The sequence below is a fragment of the Natator depressus genome, chromosome 8 (genome assembly GCF_965152275.1).
Source record: "Natator depressus isolate rNatDep1 chromosome 8, rNatDep2.hap1, whole genome shotgun sequence".
NCBI lineage: Eukaryota > Metazoa > Chordata > Testudines > Cheloniidae > Natator > Natator depressus.
The window spans coordinates 46,454,295-46,475,329 of record NC_134241.1 but is presented as its reverse complement, the minus strand read 5'-3'; the positions used below and the strand labels follow the sequence as shown (position 1 = coordinate 46,475,329).

Below are 21,035 nucleotides of genomic sequence, written 5' to 3'. Positions count from 1 at the left end.
AAGGCAAACAGACATGTCCTTATGGGTACATCTCTATGTTGCTCAGCTTGCCAGCAGTGTCATTGTTTACTTCAGTCTTCTCAATTATCTTCTATCCATCCCCAGGCAAATCGAGCACTGAGAGCCCCCCTCCAGTACTCAGCTTTACAAAGGTTAAACCTACAAACTGTTCTCCTAAACACTGTGTTATGTTCTTCCTCTGTGTCCTCCACTCCCCCCATTTCCTAGCTCCTTTACCTGTCAGGTGCATATGGCAGTGAGTCACTCAACTGAAAATGGCACCTCTGTAGCCATTTCAAGTCAGCAGGAGGCAGCGCTGTTGTGCTTCCACCAGAAAGGATATTCTTCATTAGTGTTTAGCAGTAAGGACTGCTCCAGTAAGAAAGCTCTGGAGGTTTACCTGTCTTCAAGGCCACCTGAGAGAGATTTCTTGGCACATGTTTCTCGCTGCTGAGGGACACGTTTCCACCAATGGGGCACTCGGGGAACACACTGGAAGAATTGTTCTGCAGGGGCTGGGAGAGCTGGCTTCTCTGGTTGCTGACATGAGTTGGGGAGTCTGCAGGGATACAAAGCAAAAACACAAAGGACACTCACTCAATAGCTGCTGCTCTGCTCAGAACAAAGGTACGAGAGATCTTCATTACGTTCAATTGCCAGCATGAAACCCAGGATTGCCCACAGCATTGTAAACACACAAGCCACCTTCATCTGCAGCACAGAGATCTGGCTCATCGAGATGACTGCCTAGCATGCAGTGATCCAAAGGGATTCAAACCACATTGGATCAAGATGGAGGCTTGCAAGCATATGCTTGTAGTAGTCATGGCCTGCACCTCTCATTCACCCACAATCTACTCCATTTTCTGCGATTTGGTGGGGTCTGCAGATTCCTGGCAACTTGCTAAGACAGCCCTTGAATAGGCAAAATTTACTTGGGCTCTACATTTGAGGTCTGGGTGCTTTGCAGACCCCTAGGTGAACGCAGCAGCCAACACTGCACTTTAATGAAGTGAAATTAATCCAAGCCCCATTCACAACCTATTACCATGCATCTAAGATGGCAAACAGTGTTTGTTTATCCATCTGTCTCCCCAACACAAGTTTCTGCTCTGCAGGGCACAGACAGTCACAAGGTTCCAGAGGGATTCTCCTGTTATCTCCTCCCTCGGCTCCTCTTTCCATGCTGCGCGCACACAAAACAAACTCTCAGCTGCCTCCCATAGGCTGTGACGTAAACCAGAACCGGCCAATTGAGGTGTTTCAGCACACAGCAATAGGCAGCCAGCACTGGTGCAAATGAAGCCAGTCACTATGGCATTGTCTGTGTAACACTAAACCCTGGCTGGGTCAGCAGCAGTGGGGACTGGACCTTGGACCTCTAGATCTTAAAAGCTGGAGTCTCCTCTGCATGAGGTAGAAGAGCCAGGTCTATTTGCCAAGGCTGTAGCAGGCTCATCAGCCTCTATCTGAGATCCAGCCACCACTCAAGGTGGACAGAGCACCATACTGCGATTTCTGTCACCTTGTGTATCTGCACAGGTGCAGTCCCTAATGTAACAGACTTTACAGCAGTACAGTGTGATTTGTATCAGTGTGGCTTGTGACTGGTTCCTTCCGGGGTGCCACGTGGAACTGGGGTACCACTGAGCCCACCTTACCCACCAGCCTGGGCTCCCTTTCAAACTCTGGTGCTGTGATAAATTGCCACGCTCTCCAACCTTGCTCTTTCATCAGCATACAGATAGGGACACACCCAGCTGCAGCTTCTCACACAGATGCTGAGATCAGCTCTGCATGGGAAGGCTCAGCTAAGGCACCTCCTAGTTGCTAAGGCACGCACCCCCCTCTGGAGTGCAAACCCAAAATTATACCGTCTTGCGCTGCACAGGCACCTGTACAGCGCAAGCTCATAAAAATTCACCCCCTCCCTCAATGTGGAGACACATATGCAACAGCTTTCAGCCCCAACTTATAATTTCCACACACACTGGTTTTAGACAAAACAAAACAAGTTTATTAACTACAAAAGATAGATTTTAATTGATTAAAAGTGAGAGCAAACAGATCAAAGCAGAATTCCTTAGTAAATAAACAAAACCGCAAACACTAAATAGGTAGGATATGAATTAGCTAATTCTTACCCTGAATGATAATCAGACTGGCAGATTCTTAAGACCCAAGCTTCCTTGCTTTCCCAGGTTTTTATATACAGGCTAAAATTCCCTCTAGCCTGGGACCATCATTTCCCCCAGTTCAGTCCTTGCCCCTCTGGTGTTTCCAGGTGGTGGTGTTGTAGGGGGAGTGAGGTACCATCATGATATCATTGTCCCCCTTTTATATCTTCTTCCCACTTGCTGGAAAGCTCTTTTGCTGTGACTTGGGTCAAACAATTCCCATTGTGTAGTGCTATCTCTAAGAGGTTTCTGTTGTACACAGTTCCTGGGGTAATCCTTGTGCTTGTGTGTATTTCCTCAATAAGCCATTAAACATTGTTTGGCCTTTTTACAGTTGTACCTGAAAGGCTGCTTGTGGGTGTTTTCAACCTCACAACATGTTTCAACAATACATACATAACCAAACTTCATAATTTGACATACAGCGATAGCACATGTAATCCAACAAGATATTACTGTCTAGCAGATCAAGACTTTTAGAATGTTACCACCTCACATGGCATACTTTGTACAAAACATATCCTAATTACATGACACTGGTGAATATTGGGGTGCCAGGGTGTCACATGGCTTACTCCAGTTTCCAATCCAGGTAAGCTGCACCAGTGTGTAAATTGTGCTATTGTAAACTGCCTACAGTGCCGGAGGGGTTGTGTTAGTGTAGCTATGCAAGGCTGAAATACAGGTATAGACAAGGCCTACAGCTAACATCAAGACAAAACCAATTAGCTTCTGCTTTTTCTTCCCCTCATCAAGGGGGCAACAGATCAGTCACAAACAGTTAAAATGTCACAAGATCCACTGCTCCATTTAATACCATGTTGTACTAAAAGTCATAGAGCTAACTGAAATTTTAACTATTTAGGAGGGATTGGTTACAATACGAAGACTCCTCACTGTCCCTTTAACAAAATGGAAAGTTGTGGTTTTGTTTATATATGGCTGTTCCCAGTGAGGTCTTTCAACAGTGCCTTTGCCCCTGGTGGTTTAATTCCTCTACATCTCACTGGAGCAGCTTGTGGCAGGGACAGATCTGTTGCTAAACACGTTACCCCAGTTCTGTCTTTGCAGATCACTTTTTCACTGCTGAGGACAAGAGGCCCTTCACTTAACAGTCTTATCCACATGAGGGATTCTCCCTAGAGTCCCTGTCCAAGCAGCACAGGTAAGACTGGACAGCACAAACCAATCTCACTGTGCTGCAATCCCAAACTCTGTTTGCATTTACCTACCTGCTGGCGAAAGGTCCGTAGTTTTAGTGAAACTTGGTGCGGAGCGTTTGAAAATCTTAGTTCTTCCACCCCCCACAACCACTTCCGGTCCAAGCAGAGATACCAGAACTGCTAAGCCGTGCAGCGTTATCGCAACAATAGAGTCACTGGTATCTCGAAGGCCCAGTAGCACCTAGGACAAGAACACCAGAAAGCTATCAGAAACAGCAAAGAATCTGAGCAGCATTTTCTTTAGCTCTTCCATTAAAGATGTTTACAGCATGTTTCTGCTGTCTTTCATCTAGACAATCATGTGGATAACCACTTCTGAAACTCACTGTTAGTGTCATCTTCTCTCTGACAAACAAAATTCAATATGTATATCACTTCCCTGGGTAGGAAAGTAGTCTTACTCCCCGCTAGGGTTCAAAGCCTGATTCATGTTACCAGTTAAAAAGGGTCACTCATACTAGCTCCTTGTGAACACTGGACCGCTTTGCAAATAAGTTGGCACAGTTCAGAATGATCAGTCATCTCTGCTCAAGAGACCCCCACAACTGAGATATTGGAGTGGCATAGGATGGAGAGGCAGTGTATTGTCATAAGAGGGAGGCTGTAAGTCAAGCTTGATGTGTAGGAGTTGTGGGAGGGGAGGAAGGAGGGGTAGCCTAGCACTGGAATATCTATATATTCCAGGAACACTGGCATAGCTAGGGTTAGGGGGCAGGACTGGAATATCAAGGGGTGCTCCAGATCAGGACTCAGGTACCCTGGCGTAGCTAGGGTGAGGGGGCAAAACTGGGTTAGCGAGGAAGGCTCTAGCTCAGGATGGAGGTGAACTGACTGAGCTGTGAGGAGGTGCGTGGGTGCCAGGCCTGGAATAAGCAAAGGGAGCTGCATGTCAGGGCTGAGATGCATTTGGCAGAGTTGGGTGTTCAGGGAAAGCTTACACAATTTGCCTGCACTGTGCTTGACTGTTGCCAGGACTAGGAGATCTTTACTTGTAATAAGCAACAGAGGCCATCCCAGCAGCAGAATCCCCACACTCTTGATACGCCATGTCCAGTCCCGTTGTCTGCCTCATCATTAACCTGTGGCAATATGATGTTTTTCAACTCTTCCTGCGTGAACAGTTCCGCATAGGTGTCAATGTGAGACAGCAGCACCACTCGCACATGCTCTTCGTGGACCTCGAACAGCTTCAGCAGCACAGGAGTGACGTGCGTCTGGAATAGGGCTGGTGACAGCAGGCAGGTGGTCTCACTTTCTCCAATTTTATCTAGGGAAGAGTTAGAACATGGGACAGGCTACCTCCCAGACCAGAGACAACTCGCTTCAAGTTAAAGCTACTTACAGTTGCCACAACCAGGGGCCTATGGGCTTGAGGTCTGTCACCAAGGAGCCCGGTTTGAATCGTAGTCCTAGTGCCACGCTCTCTGGGTCAGCAGGAGCCAGGAATGCTGCAGAGCTAGCATGCTCAGGATATCAGAAGGGTGGGGCAGGAATGATTTGCATTGCTCAACAGTGACCCCTCTTGGCAGCTAAGGGCACACAAGTCCCTGTGGCTGCTTAGGCAAAATTGTGAAGGAGGAGCAGCAAAGAAAAGGCACAGGAACTACTGAGGGAGAGAGACAGAGCACTTCAGCAGGGGAAAGGAGGGAGAGTGAATGCCTCCTGGGGAGAAAGAGGTTGCCCCATGCCAGCGAGGTGGCAGAGTAACCTGCTGCCTTCCTACAGCTCAAGCTAGGGGGCAGCCTTGTTATCTGTAAGAATGCTAAGAGGGGAGGAGGAGGAATACACAGCTACTGCTCTAAGAATGCCCATAGTCCTGGGGAGGGCCAATTATAGCAGCATGGAAGAAGGCCAGACAATTGCTAATCCCCTTTTCAGCAACCACAGGAGGCATGTGACAAAGGAACAATGGAAAGTTTGATGGACAGGGGTACTCCCATTATTCTGTATCTGGAATGACAGGATCTTTGGTACTTTACCTTACAGTACTTGCTTGGCTTAAACAAGCACCACTATTAAAACCTCTGTTCAAATTAACTAACCCCTCTGATTTCACTCCAAATGAGGCAATGTTTTCTCTGAAGAGAGAATAGTCAAGTCACCTTTCTTTGGACCTAGCAGATGTGGAAGGAAACTCTTGACAGCTACCGGCTCAGCAAACACAAGCTGATTGAGTAAGAGAGGCACCAGCCGGGAAGCTATCAGCTTCTCTGACAAACAGGCCACTCTATCCATCAGGAATCTGTTTTGAGAGAAAGAAGAGTTAGTATGAGGGTAACTTTTTGGGTTTTTTTAAATTTGATTATGACTTGGTTTCAGAATGAGTTTCCATTAAATATCCCTTTCCCCTCCCTTTGTCCTCCCTCCCTCTTTAGACTGTGGGCTCTTTGGGGTAGGGATTATCTCACGGTGTCTATACAGTGCCTACAACAATGGAGCCCTGATCCTGATTGGGGAATATAGGCCCAACCTCAAAACAGATAATAAAGAAAAAGGATACCCCCTGTGAAACCTCACAGCCAGGCTACTGGCTGGCAAGGATTACACCAGACAGAGCCAGCCAGCCAAGCAAGCCCCAATCAAATTCTGTAGCCAGACTATGAATATTTCCGTCCTTTATAAAACTATCCATCACCACAGTGTGTGTCTGTATTTCAGAGCAAGGAGCATGAACTATCACAGTGTTAAAGCCCTAGAGTTAAAATGCACTTACATCCCACCCCCCATACACATTACAAGGGTCACCCTTCTGCCACTCGGTAACAGACAAGCATGTTTAGTCAACAGGACAATGCCTGAACAAGACTGCTTCCCATGCAAGGACAGACATCAACTCAGGAAGACCTTCCCTTAATCTAAGGCAAAAAGTATTTTAGGAGTGATCTGTACAGGATTGTTTTTAAATGGTTCTTTACCATGTATAAAGAGGGCCTGAAAGCGGCTGGATTTTGGAAAATTCCAGCCAAAAGAGTTCAGCTGTTTCCAAGAGTGAGGCCAGGGAAAAATACATTTTACCATAATAAAAAAATTCTGACAGTCTTATCTTTGAGAAGTTCTAGTGGTGCCAAAAGTCTTTGTTATGGGAGGAGGGTCTTGGATTCAGTTCATCAAATGAGCAGCATAACAATGAACAAACTCATAATACCACACCCCTTCTTCCCCCGCCATCATGCACGATGGCACCATGACGCTACAGCATAGTAATATCCTGAAAGTGACACCATGCCTGATGCAGAAGTAAGGGGAAATGGGTAGTTGTGCCATGTAGACCAAGTGGGATCTAAATAAAAAGCCTTCTAAATTAGTCATGCTTCTCCTTGTCTGTACTGAACAAACTAAATTTCCCATTGTGGCTAGTGGATAATATACAACCTGGTTTGTCTTCACAGCCTACCACCCAAGGGAAAGCTTCTGTCCTTGGTTTTGCCTAAGTTTCCATAGAGAATCCAATCAGATGTCTAAAATACACCTGGGATTTTAGACAACTACATCCACCACAGTCCAAATTTTCTAGCTTGTTCCCAGGGAACAACGGGACCAATTATCTCTGCAATGAAAATACTTGCTGCTCACTTAGTTTACCCAGGGTTTTTACTTTTCTTGGCGTGACAACCACAGTGATCAGCTGCACATAGAAAATTGCGTAGATACCATTTCCAAGAAAAATTAGCTGTTCAGAATCAAACCACAAAGCAAAGGTGGTGGCAGGTATATCCTATTCCACGCTAACAATGGATCTTCTTGGAGTTTGTATAAGATTACATTAAAATCAGAACACGCTGCTGATGTTCTGTGTAAGAGACTGAGATCCACAGATAGAGGAAGTATCATCCCAGCTATAAACCTTTTAAAGTCTTGCTGAGATCCCATTTTGAACATGACAAAGTCATCCTTCCCCTCCCGCAGTAAATGCTCTCCACAAAGGTTAAAGCTCTTAAAACTTTTCACTTACTTGAAAAATTCAGTTTTTTCCTCCTCAGTCTTTAAGGTTAAACTTTTCAGAAAGTTCACAACTTCTAGAAAATCATTCCTGACCACAAAAAGAAAGAAGGCTAAGCATCAGGAACTTGAGATTCAAGAAATCCACATCCTGCATTAAATCAGGCACATGGAGGAGGAAAGGGGAGTATCAAGTCACATGACATTGGACTGGGAACATCAGAATGACAGTTTGGGCTTCTTGCATTCTTCACTGCATCTGTGTGCTTCAGCCCCCATTGCAACCACTTCTAGCAGGGGGATTCAGTCTCCATGGCCCATTCCATTCTTAGCCTCTCTTGAGACTATCAAGGAGGCCGGTGAAAGCAATTATGTGATTTGGACATCTGTCCATTAGAAGCTGGACTGAAACCAAGAGTAATTTCCTCAGTCTGCTGGTCTACAACTGGAATTGAACGATGCAGCTATATACAGTATGAACTGGGCAATAGTACAGATAAGTTTATGGAGGAGATGGTATGATGGGATAACATGATTTTGGCAATTAATGGATCTTTAACTATTCATGGTAAATAGGCCCAATGGCCTGTGATGGGATGTTAGATCGGGTAGAATCTGAGTTACTAAAGAGAATTCTTTCCTGGGTATCTGGCTGGTGAATCTTGCCCACATGCTCAGGGTTCAGCTGATTGCCATATTTGGGGTCAGGAAGGAATTTTCCTCCAGAGCAGATTGGAAGGGGCTCTGGGGGTTTTTCACCTTCCTCTGTAGCATGGGGCACGGGTCACTTGCTGGAGGATTCTCTCCACCTTGAAGTCTTTAAACCCCGATTTGAGGACTTCAGTAGCTCAGACATAGGTGAGAGGGTTTATTGCAGGAGTGGGTGGGTGAGATTCTGTGGCCTGCATTGTGCAGGAGGTCAGACTAGATGATCATAATGGTCCTTTCTGACCTAAATATCTATGAGTCTATTTGCAATCTCCTGCGCATGCTACCCAAATTATGGTAAGAAAAGGAAATTTCCACAACAGGCCAACAACACTACCCCAGGTCAGCAACATATTTAGGTGATGGCAACTCTAGGTCTGTAGAGACTGGAAGTAAAGGTGGATCTAAGATAGAGGTACCTCTAACAGCCTTATCTTCCATGCCATCCATCAGCACCTAACATGAAGTAGGGGAGATAACATTTCCGATGCATGGGAGTGTCACACTTTCAGCCATCCTGCTGAAAATTCAACAGCCTGCTATGAGGGTTATGAGGACTTCTGAACTTAAGGAGTCTCCTTGTCAAAGATCCCACATGACAACATGCCTGTGGAACTTGGTAATTATGTTTGCATTTCATGCATCAAACAAGAACCAACAACCTTTCAAAACGAAATGAGTGACGTCAACAACACAGAAGTGAAGAACAGGGAGCTATATCCAAACAGACAAAACATTCACTCCCTCACCTGAAGAACTCGTGAGATAGTAAGCTGGATAGTGGTGGACGACACTTTGGATCTGGATTCAGCAGCGTACGGTGCAAGGTCTGTTGAAAACTGGAGAGAATATCCGCTGAAACTGAAGCCAGTGCGACCATTAGATTTCTTTCCCAGCACCACTCAGAGACTGCCCCTCCCTCTGCTGCAAACTTACTATTGTTTAAGTGCTGATGGGTAGCAAAATAGTCCAGAGCAGCTGCTATTGCTTAGTAGCTGTCATAAGCCTCTACCTTTTTTTTTAGAAAGGCCATTTTCCATCAACCTCCTCCCTACCTGAGCCATCTAGCCACCGAGTGCTGATGAGTTTAGAGAGTAAGCATGGACAATACAATGTATAAAAAGCCAGTTCTAAAAGGAACACTTTCTCCTAAGCTTTGTCCTCTTAACCAGAGAAGGTTCTTTTGAGCAGCTTCCTTTCACCTCACCCATCACATTCACACTGCAGCAACTACAAACATCCTATTAGAGAAGACAGGCAGGACATCAACTGAGAGCTCTATTTGGTGTCTTTACAATTAAAGTCAGACACTGGGAATGGACAGACTTCCATGTGAAGAGATAATAAAAATGGATTCTTCAGGAAACAGATGAAAGGAGACATGATAGAGGTATATAAAATAGGGAGTGTTACAGAGAAGTGAAGTCATGATCTTGTGTTGTAAAAGCATAAATAGGATAAGAGGCACAATGGTCCAGTGGCTCGAGGACTGTCCAGGGAACCAGAAGACTTGGGTTGTATCCTTGGGTCTGTCACTGACTCCTCCCTGGGAGCCTGGGTCAAGTCACTGCAGCTTTCTCTGCCTTGGTTTCTCCATCTATATACTGGGAATAAAGATATTCACTCCCTTTCTAGAGGGCTTTGAGAGCTACAGATAAGCAATACATAAGAGCTTATTGTTAAGAACAAGGGCGCTCACAATGACAAAAGGCAGCAAATTTAACACTAAAGAATAATTTCTCTCACCCCTACTGTGCATAAATAATTACTATTGAGGCAAAGAGTTTAATATGATTCAGGATTATCTGACATCCATGGCTACAGTAGCTAGGATAAAAATGAAGGGATATCAAACTTTATTCTTCAAGCTAGGTAAGTGGTGGAGGGTTTTGGTTTTGTGGAACATTGGTCTACCTTCTATGGAAAGAAGGGGCTGTGTAGCTCAGATGCCATCCACCTCGGTAGAAGGGGGACCAATCTCCTTGGAGACAGGCTGGCTGGAGTACTCAGGAAGGGTTAAGCTAATAGCAAAAGGGGAGGGGAAAAAAAGACTATACAAGCACATAGCACAAAATCAAGATGTTGAGAACAAAATTGATCAAGAAATCAAAAGGACATGAAGAGAAGAAATTCTTGAATTGCCTATACACTGTTGCTAGGAGCCTGAGTAACAAACCAGATGAATTGGAATTACTCATTTGTGAGCATAAATTCAATCTAATTGGTATTACTAAAACCGGGTGGGATGATTTACATGATTGGAATGTTGAAATCAAAGGTTGTAACACATTTAGGAAGGACTGAGTGGGCAAAAGGGAAAGGGGCATGGCACTCTACGTCAAAAATGGCATTACCTGTTTCCAAGTCATTGATAACTCAGCAGAAAATGATATTGAATGCTTATGGATCAATGTCCTAACAGATAAAGCACAAGATAAAGCTACAGACCATAAATCACATTAGGGAACTGGATGACCTCCTCCATACACACCTGTCTATAATTCATAGGAAAGAAACCTGGGTGATTGGAGAGAGGGGGTGGGACAGGACGTCAATCTGAGTGACATGCTGGAGGTCTCATGCTTCCAGGACTAAAACATCTTTGGGAAATCCTTGGGATTTCTAAACATTGTCATCTATAATTTCCTAACTCAAAAAGTGTTGCTGCCAACATGGGGGAATTCTATATTGGACTTAGTCCTAACTATGAAAAGGAACTAATCACAGAGCTAAAAGTTAATGGTAGCTAGCTTAGGTACAAGTGATCATGACTTGCTCAGATTTAGAATATGCAAGAAGAAGACTATCCAGACCAGTAATACTTGGTGCTTTAAAAGGACCAACTGCAAAAAGCTGAAAACAATTATGAGCCAAATCAGCTGGGAGGAAGAATTTACCAGAAAACTGTGAATGATAATTGGGAATCATTTAAGGACACCTTATTAAGTGCCCAAAAAGCCAAAATGCCACAGTTGAGGAAGAAGTCCCATGCTAGTTAAAAATCAAACTTGGTTTAGAGTAGAAGTGAAGGCAACTGTAAAAAAAAAAAATTGATATACAACAAATGGAAGAAAGGGGAAGTTGATAGAAATGAATATAAATCATAAGTTAGGAATTGTAGAAAACTGATAAGAGAAGCCAAGGGACACAAGGAGAAATCCATGCCCACTACAGTTAAGGACAATAAGACGGTTTTCTAAATATATTGGGAATAGGTCTGTCAAGCGATTAAAAAAAAAAATAATGGTGATTAATTGCACTGTTAAACAATAGAATACTATTTAAATATTTTTGATGTTTTCTACATTTTCAAATATATTGATTTCAATTATAACACAATACAAAGTGTACAGTGCTCACTTTGTATTTTTGATTACAAATATTTGCACTGTAAAAACAAAAGAAATAGTATTTTTCAATTCACCTAATACAAGTATTGTAGTGTAATCTCTATCATGAAAGTTGAACTTACAAATGTAGAATTATGTACAAAAAAACCTGCATTCAAAAATAAAACGAAGTCCACTCAGTCCTATTTCTTGTTCAGCCAATCGCTCAAACAAACAAGTTTGTTTACATTTACAGGAGATAATGCTGCCCACTTCTTGTTCACAATATCACCTGAAAGTGAGAACAGGTATTTTCATGGCACTGTTGTAGCCAGTATTGAAAGATATTTACATGTCAGATGTGCTAAAGATTCATATGTCCCTTCGTGCTTCAACCACCATTCCAGAGGACGTGTCCATGCTGATGACACGTTCTTCTTGATAATCTAAAGCAGTGCAGACCGACGCATATTCATTTTCATCATCTGAGTCAGATGCCACCAGCAGAAGGTTGATTTTCTTTTTTGGTGGTTCGGGTTCTGTGGTTTCCACATCAGAGTGTTGCTTTTTTAAGACTTCTGAAAGCATGCTCCACACCTCATCCCTCTCAGATTTTGGAAGGCACTTCAGATTCTTAAACCTTGGGTTGAGTGCTGTACCTATTTTTAGAAATCTCACATTGGTGCCTTCTTTGCATTTTGTCAGATGTGCAGCAAAAGTGTTCTTAAAATGAACATGTGCTGGGTCACCATCTGCGACTACTATAACATGAAATATATGGCAGAATGCAGGTAAAATAGAGCTGGAGACATACAATTCTCCCCCCCAAGGAGTTCAGTTGCAAATTTAATTAACGCTTTTTTTTTAAAATAAACAAGCACCACCAGCATGGAAGCATGTCCTCTGGAATGGTGGCCAAAGCATGAAGGGGCATACAAATGTTTAGCATCTGGCACGTAAATACCTTTCAATGCCGGCTACAAAAGTTCCATGCAAACGTCTGTTCTCACTTTCTGGTGATATTGTAAATAAGAAGTGGGCAGCATTATCTCTCATAAATGTAAACAAACTTGTTTGTCTAAGCGATTGGCTGAACGAGAAGTAGCACTGTGTGGACTTATAGGCTCTAAACCTTTGCATTGTTTTGGTTTTGAGTGCAGTTATGTAACAAAAAAATTTACATTTGTAAGTTACACTTTCAGGATAAAAATATTGCACTACAGTACTTGTATGAGGTGAATGGACAAATACGGTTTCTTTTGTTTATCATTTTTACAGTGCAAATATTTGTAATAAATAATATAATTGAGCCCTGTACACTTTGTATTCTGTGTTGTAACTGAAATCAGTATATTTGAAAATGTAGAAAAACATCCAAAATACTTAATAAATTTCAATTGGTATTCTATTTAACAATACAATTAAAACTGCAATTAACTTTTTTTTAGGTAATTGCATTCATTAGCTGCAATTAATCGACAGCCCTAATTAGGAACAAAAAAATCCTTGACCATGGTATTGGTCCATTACTAGATAGAAATGGTAGAATCATCAGTAATAATGCAGAAAAGGCAGAGGTGTTCAGTAAGTATTTCTGTTCTATATTTGAGGAAAAACAGATGATACAGTCTCATCATACAGTGATAACACTTTCTATTCCACTGGTATTCCTGGAGGATGCTGAACAGAAGCTACTAAAGTTAGACATTTTTAAATCAGCAGGTCCAGATTACTTGCAGCCAAGAGTTTTAAAAATAGCTGACTGAGCAGCTTGCTGGACCATTAACATTGCTTTTCAATAAGTCTTGGAGCACCAGGGAAGTTACAGCACACTGGAAGAAAGCTAAGGTTGTGCCAATTTTTAAAAAGGATAAATAGGATGACCTAGGTAACTATAGGCCTGTCAGCCTGACGCCCATCCAGGGCAAGATAACAGAGCAGCTGATACGGGACTTGATTAATAAAGATCTAAAAAAAGGAAATGTAATCAGTGCAAATCAATATGGGTTTATGGAAAATAAATTCTGTCAAACAAACTGGATATCTTTTTTTGACGAAATTACAAGCCCCGTTGGTAAAGGTAATAGTGTTAATGTAATCTATTTAGACTTCTGTAAGGGGTTTGACTTGGTAACACATGACATTTTGATTAAGAAACTAAAATTTTATAAAATTAACATGGCATACATTACATGGATTAAAACTGGCTAACTGTAAACGGGGGCGGCGGCAAAGGGGGCAATTGCCCAGGGGCTCGGGCGGTTTCAAAGGGCCCAAGGGTCCCCGGCCACTGCAGCAGCCGGGCAGGCAAGTAGAATTGCCCGGGCGGGCTGCAGGGCAGGGCTCCTAGGCACGCGCAGGGTGGTACCAGCGGTGGCGAAAGCCGCCGGCGGCAGCTCGCTGCGCTGGACACCAGCCAGTGCAGCCGGCAGCAGCTTGCTGGACACCAGCCAGTGCAGGTAGAGCACTGCCCAAATGTCAGGTGGACCGCATCTGTACAGGCTGCACTGTACCGCCCTGGGGCCTGGAATTGCTATCGGCAGACCAGTTTGTAGTGATTGAGCTCTTTGAGTCTATCTATTTAGTTTAGCAAAGAGAAGTTTAACAGGTGACCTGATCACAGTCTATAAAGTAGCCCCTTGGGGAACAAATATATAATGATGGGCTCTTCAATCTAGCAGAGAAAGATAGAACATGATCCAATTACCAGAAGTTGAAGCTAGACAAATTCAGATGCGAAATAAGATGCACATATTTAACTTACAATAATTAGCAACTGGAACAATTCATAAGGGTTGTGGTGGATTCTCCATCACTGATTATTTTAAAATCAAAATGGGACGTTCTTCTAAAAAATATGCTCTAGGAATTAATTTTTGGGAAGTTTTATGCCTTGTATTATACAGGAGGTCGGACTAGATGATCACCATGGTCCCTTCTAGCCTTAGAATCTATACGTCATTTCTACCTTCTAATTGCAGGGAAGGATCAATCTTAATAGTAATTTGTATTTACATAGTTCCTTTGACTGAGCATCACAAAGTGATTTACAAAAGATAAAGCCATCATCATGCACAGGGGAAGTGAGATTTTGGAATCAGACATAGCATCCCAACAGCCAAACCAGGATGCCAGCGACTGGACAATCCTCCCTAACACCACTGTACCCTAGTTTCCATTAAAAACAAATTCCCATCCCAGTCACTGACACCTGGATTGGACTCCCAGTCACTATGCAAGCTATACAGAAAAAGCAACCACCACGAAGTTTCCTGTCCTGTGAAGGACAGCATGGAACAGGGAACGCTCTTATGGGAAAGTTTCTCATTTCTGAACTATGTGGAGAGTGAAATGGACAATCACTTCTCTGCAATACAAGTTTTGTCATGCTTCTTCTGAGACACTCTTTCCTATTGGAAAATGAATACTTTGGACCATTCATACAAGGAACAAGCTACATGGGAAAATGTGGTGTGGGAGGTAGTGAAATAAAGTAATTTTATTCCTTGTCTTTGAGGACTCTCACCCTGATCATTTAAGAATGTCAGTAGATTTTCAACCATTGTTCCAAATGAATAGGCATCCCGGGCATGTCCATGGCTCTCAGGAAGAATTTTGAAATCTGCAGACTGAAAAAATAATCATCATAAAGCAGGAGCGTACTATACAGTCTCCATGAGTCTCTACTCTCTCCTTACACCCTCTGATTCTTTGTATAGTACCATTACTCCACTCAGTGCATTACAAGTGGAATATTATGTGAAACTCAAAAGCCTCTAGAGCCTTAAAGAATTTACAGCCTAGACACACAAACAAGAACATCACAGTTAAACAGTGCCCCATGAGTTCATCCAGCAACTGTAAGCCAGAAGCTTTCTGTATTTCTATGGAAACCAATGTCAACCAGGAAGAGAACTCACTCTTTTCTAGTCTGTAAGCAGTCTGCGTTACACTACAGACATGACAGCTGGTTAATAAGGGAAACACGTGGACATTAAATGCAACAGTGCCACAAAACTATGTAGCTTTGAAAGATCAACTACTTCTCACAGCAAATGTTAGCTGAATGAGGCTTTAGGTTCTTTATAGTTTAAAAATGAGCATATTGCTTGCACCAAGTTTTACAAAATGAAATTGGTGAGTTTTAAAATACAAAGGTTCAAGATGACGACATTTTTTTCTGAGTGCAGTTTACTAGCTTCTTAAATTTTGACTTTCTGCATAGCACAAAAATTGGCTTCAGTTTCAGAACTGGCATTCTTAGAATAATTGTGACCAGATTGCTCTTGGGAGTATTACATTTACACAAACAATCACAACCTTCAAATGGCCACGAGTGGCGTTCGATAATCAATCTCTATACATGCCCAGCAACCTTTTAAATACTTGAACTGGCCTGGTCTTCTGGCCAATTGCATCTTATAAAATTCAGTGCAAAAAAATTTGCTCAGCTTTAGAATACTTAAAAATACCAGAGACCTATTTGGCCAGTGTTGGTTCTGGAAGATTATTGGCCAGTCTTTTTATGGCTATTTGGCTGTGTGGTCCTCTGGCAATTTAACAGAAACAGTAAATATAGCAGGCCATTTACTTTAAGACTTCCTAAGGGAAACAGAACCAGTACCTAGCAAGAGTACAGAATGCTGTTTTGAAAAAGGAAAATTATGCCTAACTTGGGGTCTTCCTTGGCGATATGAACTGGTTCCGGAGCTATAAAATAAAGACATGTTCTATCACATTCTATGTAGATTCATCCCGATAAAGAAGAGATGGGGGGGGGGGGAGGGAGAAGCATCAACACAAAAAACCACCCTCCTCTGTAACTGCAAAGCTCATCGACTGTGGATATTTATTGCTGGGAAAAGTGTTTTGTATTTATTTATCAAGAGACAGATAGAAGCAAATATTGTCATTTCACAATTTTAAAAATTAATTATGTAAATGTATATGAAAAATGGCAAGTGTAGCTGTTTGGGTGGAAACATTTTGGGCACAGTTGTAAATATTAAGGCTGGTACACAAACGTGAAAAAATATTCGCTGTTAGGGCTGCTGCTCTGTCATTAACTTATTCCATTGAGTCATCTCCCCCTTTCACAATATACAAGTTATGGACAGCACAACACAATTCTGAAGTTATCTAGATGGTCATATCCCTCCACATCTAAGCATGCTCTCTTTTATATAAATCTAAAGAAATACATCTTTCGTATATGTATATATGTATATGTAAAAATATAAATAAATAAATGAATGAATGAATGAATGGCAGAAACTGTTTTCTGTGCTTCAATATAGAAAACCACAAAATTCTGCAGCAAAAACAGATTAACTTCTGATGAACCTAGAGTACAGCAATGCTACTCACCATCTCTTCAGGAGGGATGGCTGCCTGGTCCCGCACTGACTTGATAGCATGCAGGAACTAGAAAGAGGAAAGAAAAACTTCATGTTCAATGTTTTAGGCTAATCATTTATCACTTGGTGAGTTGGCACCAAGCAGCAGTGGATGAAACCCAGCCCCCCCCCCCCCCTTCTTCTCCCTCTCTCCATGGCCAGTCAAGACTGGCTGAACATACAACAGTGGGTTTCCCCTTTCCACATTCAGTATAGGATATGCCTCACTACCTTACCAACCTGGAGGGATACCTCTGGGGTCTAAGCATCAAGGGTAAAACACTGAGATGCCTTGCAGTTGCTGAATCTTACTAGAGTCAATTCTGCCTTCAGTCTTAAAACCACATCCCTACATGCCGTACCTGGACCTCTGGATCTTTAATAATGGTGGGATTTTACTCCAATGCCCTTGGTCAAAATTTTACCTCTTGTAATGTTGTGCATCACGCAAGGTACCAATTGCCTGGCCAGCTGTCCCTCTCCAGAAGGTGGTAAAATGGTTAGTGATGCTATGTGGGTACAGTTTATGAAGAATGTGGGGATTCTTTGGAATGAAAGCCAGAATGTATTTGAGTAGTGCCTCACTGCAGCACTGACTCTGCACAGGATACAGCTGAGTTCAAGACAGACATTTTCCTGTCAACATCACTAATGTCCAGTGGAGATGCCAGCAGGGAGAACCAAAGCACCTTTTAAATGAGTGAGGATGTTAACCTGTTTTAATCTGGATCCAGCTTTTCTGCTTCAGGGAAAGAAAGCAAACTCTTTTACTAACCAGTAGCAGCAATAGTAAAGAGGACAGACCTCAAGCTTGTTCCCACCCTCCCTCTCCCCAACCCTAGCACCTCCTTGCAGCCACTTCTGGTCCCCTCGAATCACTAGCTGACTTACCCACACATGGTCATTTATGGTAACTGTGTCCTTAGAGCAAGCATTCAGGCCACAGATCTGGGAAGCAGGCTGATACGCTTTTAATATTAATTCTCAATTTAAGCAATTGGATGCACTTTAAATTTGAGCAAACCTTTCTAATGATGGAGCCTCAACAAGCTAGAAACCCTTGTTCCAAGCATTGCAAGTGGGTTGTTTGGCTTTTACCTCTGGGGTGGCTTCATTAAGGTTGCAGACTGTTTCCATTCCTCCTAGTTTCCAGTGCCCATCCTCACTTACAAATACAGATGATAAACAGATGTTGTTATGCGTTAGGTTTCCCTAAAATATAAAATAAACAATAGACCTGGGGATCGATGAAGGCATTAAATCCTTGTTAGCACTAATTAGGTGCGCTGATGACCTGAGAAAAAGCTGCTGAAAAGTACATAGATCAGCATTTATACTGCAAGTTCCTTAATGGTTTTTGTAGGCCATACAGCACCTTTCACAACGACTGAGGCTTTAAAGGAGGCCAAGTTTAACTATCACAGTCCTTTTACTCTAATTGCAAGTTACAAGAGGCCCTCCATATCTGAGCACAAAGACTTAAAGTTACACTGGCTTCAGATCTGGGATTTGCTAATTCAATCCTGAACACATGCCTAAAAAGCACTGCTAGACCCAGGGACAAAGTCTGATATCTCATGTACCACCAGGGTGATAAATATGTTATGCTGAGAATCCATTTCCAACAGCATTTGTTCATAGCTCTGACAAGTCGTGCGATCTCAGGCCATAAAGTCATGACATTCTCATAATTATCTTCCCTGTTCTGGCTCTTCAGATACATTTTATCATCATTCATTGTCTCAAAAACAGCTAGTGAGAATTCTTTGTACCGCCTAAAAGCAGTCTGGAACACCAGCTGCCAGATGGTATAAAGTATTATTTTCTATCAGTTTGAGATAGCTGCTAATGCCATGTCACAAGTGAAGTGAAATAAAAAGCAGGCAGGGAACAAGAAACGTGAGATTTTAAGGTCCAGTACCTCACAATCATCCATGTAAACCCACTAATAAAGCCTTCCCTCTCCTCACATAATCCTGTTCCTGCTGGGAGCCCAAACCCTTACACATTCACACCTGTTTCTCTTGGGCACTTACCCTGTCATGAAGGAAGATGAGAGCCAGCAATAAGTCATAGATCCCTGCACAGATCTCATCAGAGGAGAGCATCTCCAGCGCCATCTCCAAAGGCTTTACACGCTCTGTAACCAGGTGAATCCCATCTGTTTCCACGGTACAAGAGAGGAAGCGCAAAAGGCATGGGTGGCGCAAGGTTTTCAGGTGCTTCAAAAACGACAAGGAGGAAACAAGTCAGTATATATCCCACATCCTTTATAGGCAGGGGGTTTAGTGGGGATTCATCACTTTGGTGTGTCCTCACATGCAAGTGGTTAACCACACAATCTTAATGCCCTTTTAAGTGAGTTTTCTGGAGGGAATTATAAATTCCAATCCCACTCCCTACCAAAATACCCAGCACCACACACTGCTCTTATTTTGATCACACTGTAGAATGTTTCTTGTCATATAAAAATCTTATAAAAAAATAAAACAAAACTTGTATTTGGGAGCTGTGAGTGTCCCTGTAATTAAGGAGATCTGCTAGAAGCAGGGATCATTACCCTTCAAACATATTATGAATTAACCTGTTTCTTCCTCCTCCCTGCCATGGGGCTTTGAGACATTCATGTACAGGAACTGATAGCTTCACATTGGTACTAGAAAAGGCAGAGAGAATTAGAAAGAAGCCTGTTATTCAGTAAGGCCATGTTCTCTACCTTGGCAGCTTTATTAACTGTGTCTTCATTCTCTGTTTTATACACAAAGACCGAGGCAAGTTTGCCATCTTGCAATGCAGCTGGGTAAACTGTGAGTCCAGTTGGTAAGGTATACGGTGGCTCTTCCAGTGTGCAGCTCTTTAAAGCACTGTTCTCCGAGCCCATCACTTGCAGAATTAGGCCGTTGTGGAAGCTCTCTCGGTGTCAAACAGGCCTTAGGGTGAACAGAGGTTTTTCAGACAATTTAATTCCAACAGGCACCGTCCAATTTATTCTTCAGAACATTTTCTGAAAAGTGTGAAACAAAATATCAAAAAAACCTCATCTTGTTGATGTGCTTGAGTCAACAGTTCTCTCCCTGGAGTTTCAGGAGATAAAAATCTAAAACTCAGTCATTTATTTTGTAAAGGTAATTAAGGGCTTGGACAGCTCTAGAGATAAGAGACTTTAGCTGTGGAACAGGTAAAGCACAAACAACTCAGTGAAAGCTATACCACAAGATACTGCTAATATGACCATGTCTACACTTACCAAGGATTGACGCTGCTGTGATTGATGCAGTGGGGGTCGATTTAGCAGTCTAGCAAAGACCTGCTAAATCAACTGCAGAACGCTCTCTGGTCAATTCTGATACTCCACCAGAATGAGAAGATTAAGGGAAGTCGACGGGAGAGTGTCTCCCTTCCACGCAGCGCAGTATAGACACCACAGTAAGTCAACCTAAGCTACGTCGACTCCAGCTACGTTATTCACTGATGTAAAAAACCCCCAAAAAACACAAATAATGAATCTCGAGGTGAGGGGCTCCTCTTTCCATCACCAAATCCCCTGACCCAACTATCTCCCTAGATCTAAATATTTCATTAGGTAAAGCTACAAAGAAAATTAAATATAATTAGAAAGGTCTGCTACACCACCCTGCTGGTGCAGTACCGACAAATGAAGGAGTTCCTTAATCTCTTGGGTGTTGCCTTATATACTTGGTATATGAAGCAAAATTCACCTCCACTGCTGCTCAGCTGTAGCAGGTGCAGCATCACTGAAATGTTGACAGAACAGCGGTCGCAGGAGACACCAGCACTGAAGGATTGATTGGCCACAACTTTAAGTTTCTACCACCACCACCCCAATTCGCCTCCTTTTGTATGTGTAGCTTGCTCTGACACGCCTTAGAACTGAATGTATTTTCCTCCTGACTGCCTTCTCTCCATCTGGCAAATGTTGGCAGACAGATAAACCTAACCCCCCTACCTTGTGCCCCCCACCGTATTTATAGTGGAGATTAAGTTAACATTAATTTTTGTTTTACTTCCTTGCTTGTGAACCAGCTCCAGAAGAGAACAGTGGAACATACGCAATATTCTTCTGGGGGCAGAATCCCTTTTAAAAGCATTGGTAGGTTAGGCCTGTGCTCTGTAATCAGTGTGGTGCTGGCAGGCTACCTCAGACTATGAACAAACCTTTCTCCATGATATACCCAAAACTTTGGTCTCTCTTAAATGATCAAAAACTAAAATATGTAGAAATGCAGGCTAAGGGAGGGGAAA

The 21,035-nt window shown here is 42.7% G+C and overlaps 1 protein-coding gene across 5 annotated transcripts in view; it reads right to left on the bottom strand.

Annotated features, from left to right (window-relative positions):
• SCYL3 (SCY1 like pseudokinase 3) overlaps window positions 1-21,035 on the bottom strand; it is a 42,947-nt gene that overhangs the window by 5,829 nt on the left and 16,083 nt on the right. For 3 of the 5 annotated variants that reach the window (XM_074960934.1, XM_074960931.1, XM_074960933.1), the window contains exons 2-12: window positions 19,489-19,776; window positions 18,809-18,994; window positions 17,871-17,984; window positions 16,744-16,800; window positions 14,903-15,005; window positions 8,797-8,908; window positions 7,353-7,430; window positions 5,503-5,642; window positions 4,390-4,667; window positions 3,410-3,581; window positions 401-559 (exon numbers count right to left, since the gene is read on the bottom strand). In XM_074960934.1, coding sequence (XP_074817035.1) covers window positions 401-559; window positions 3,410-3,581; window positions 4,390-4,667; window positions 5,503-5,642; window positions 7,353-7,430; window positions 8,797-8,908; window positions 14,903-15,005; window positions 16,744-16,800; window positions 17,871-17,984; window positions 18,809-18,994; window positions 19,489-19,653 — 1,564 coding nt within the window. In that variant the 5' untranslated portion in view covers window positions 19,654-19,776. The remainder of the gene's footprint in view (window positions 1-400; window positions 560-3,409; window positions 3,582-4,389; window positions 4,668-5,502; window positions 5,643-7,352; window positions 7,431-8,796; window positions 8,909-14,902; window positions 15,006-16,743; window positions 16,801-17,870; window positions 17,985-18,808; window positions 18,995-19,488; window positions 19,777-21,035) is intronic. The other 2 variants (XM_074960936.1, XM_074960935.1) reach the window with 2 other exon arrangements.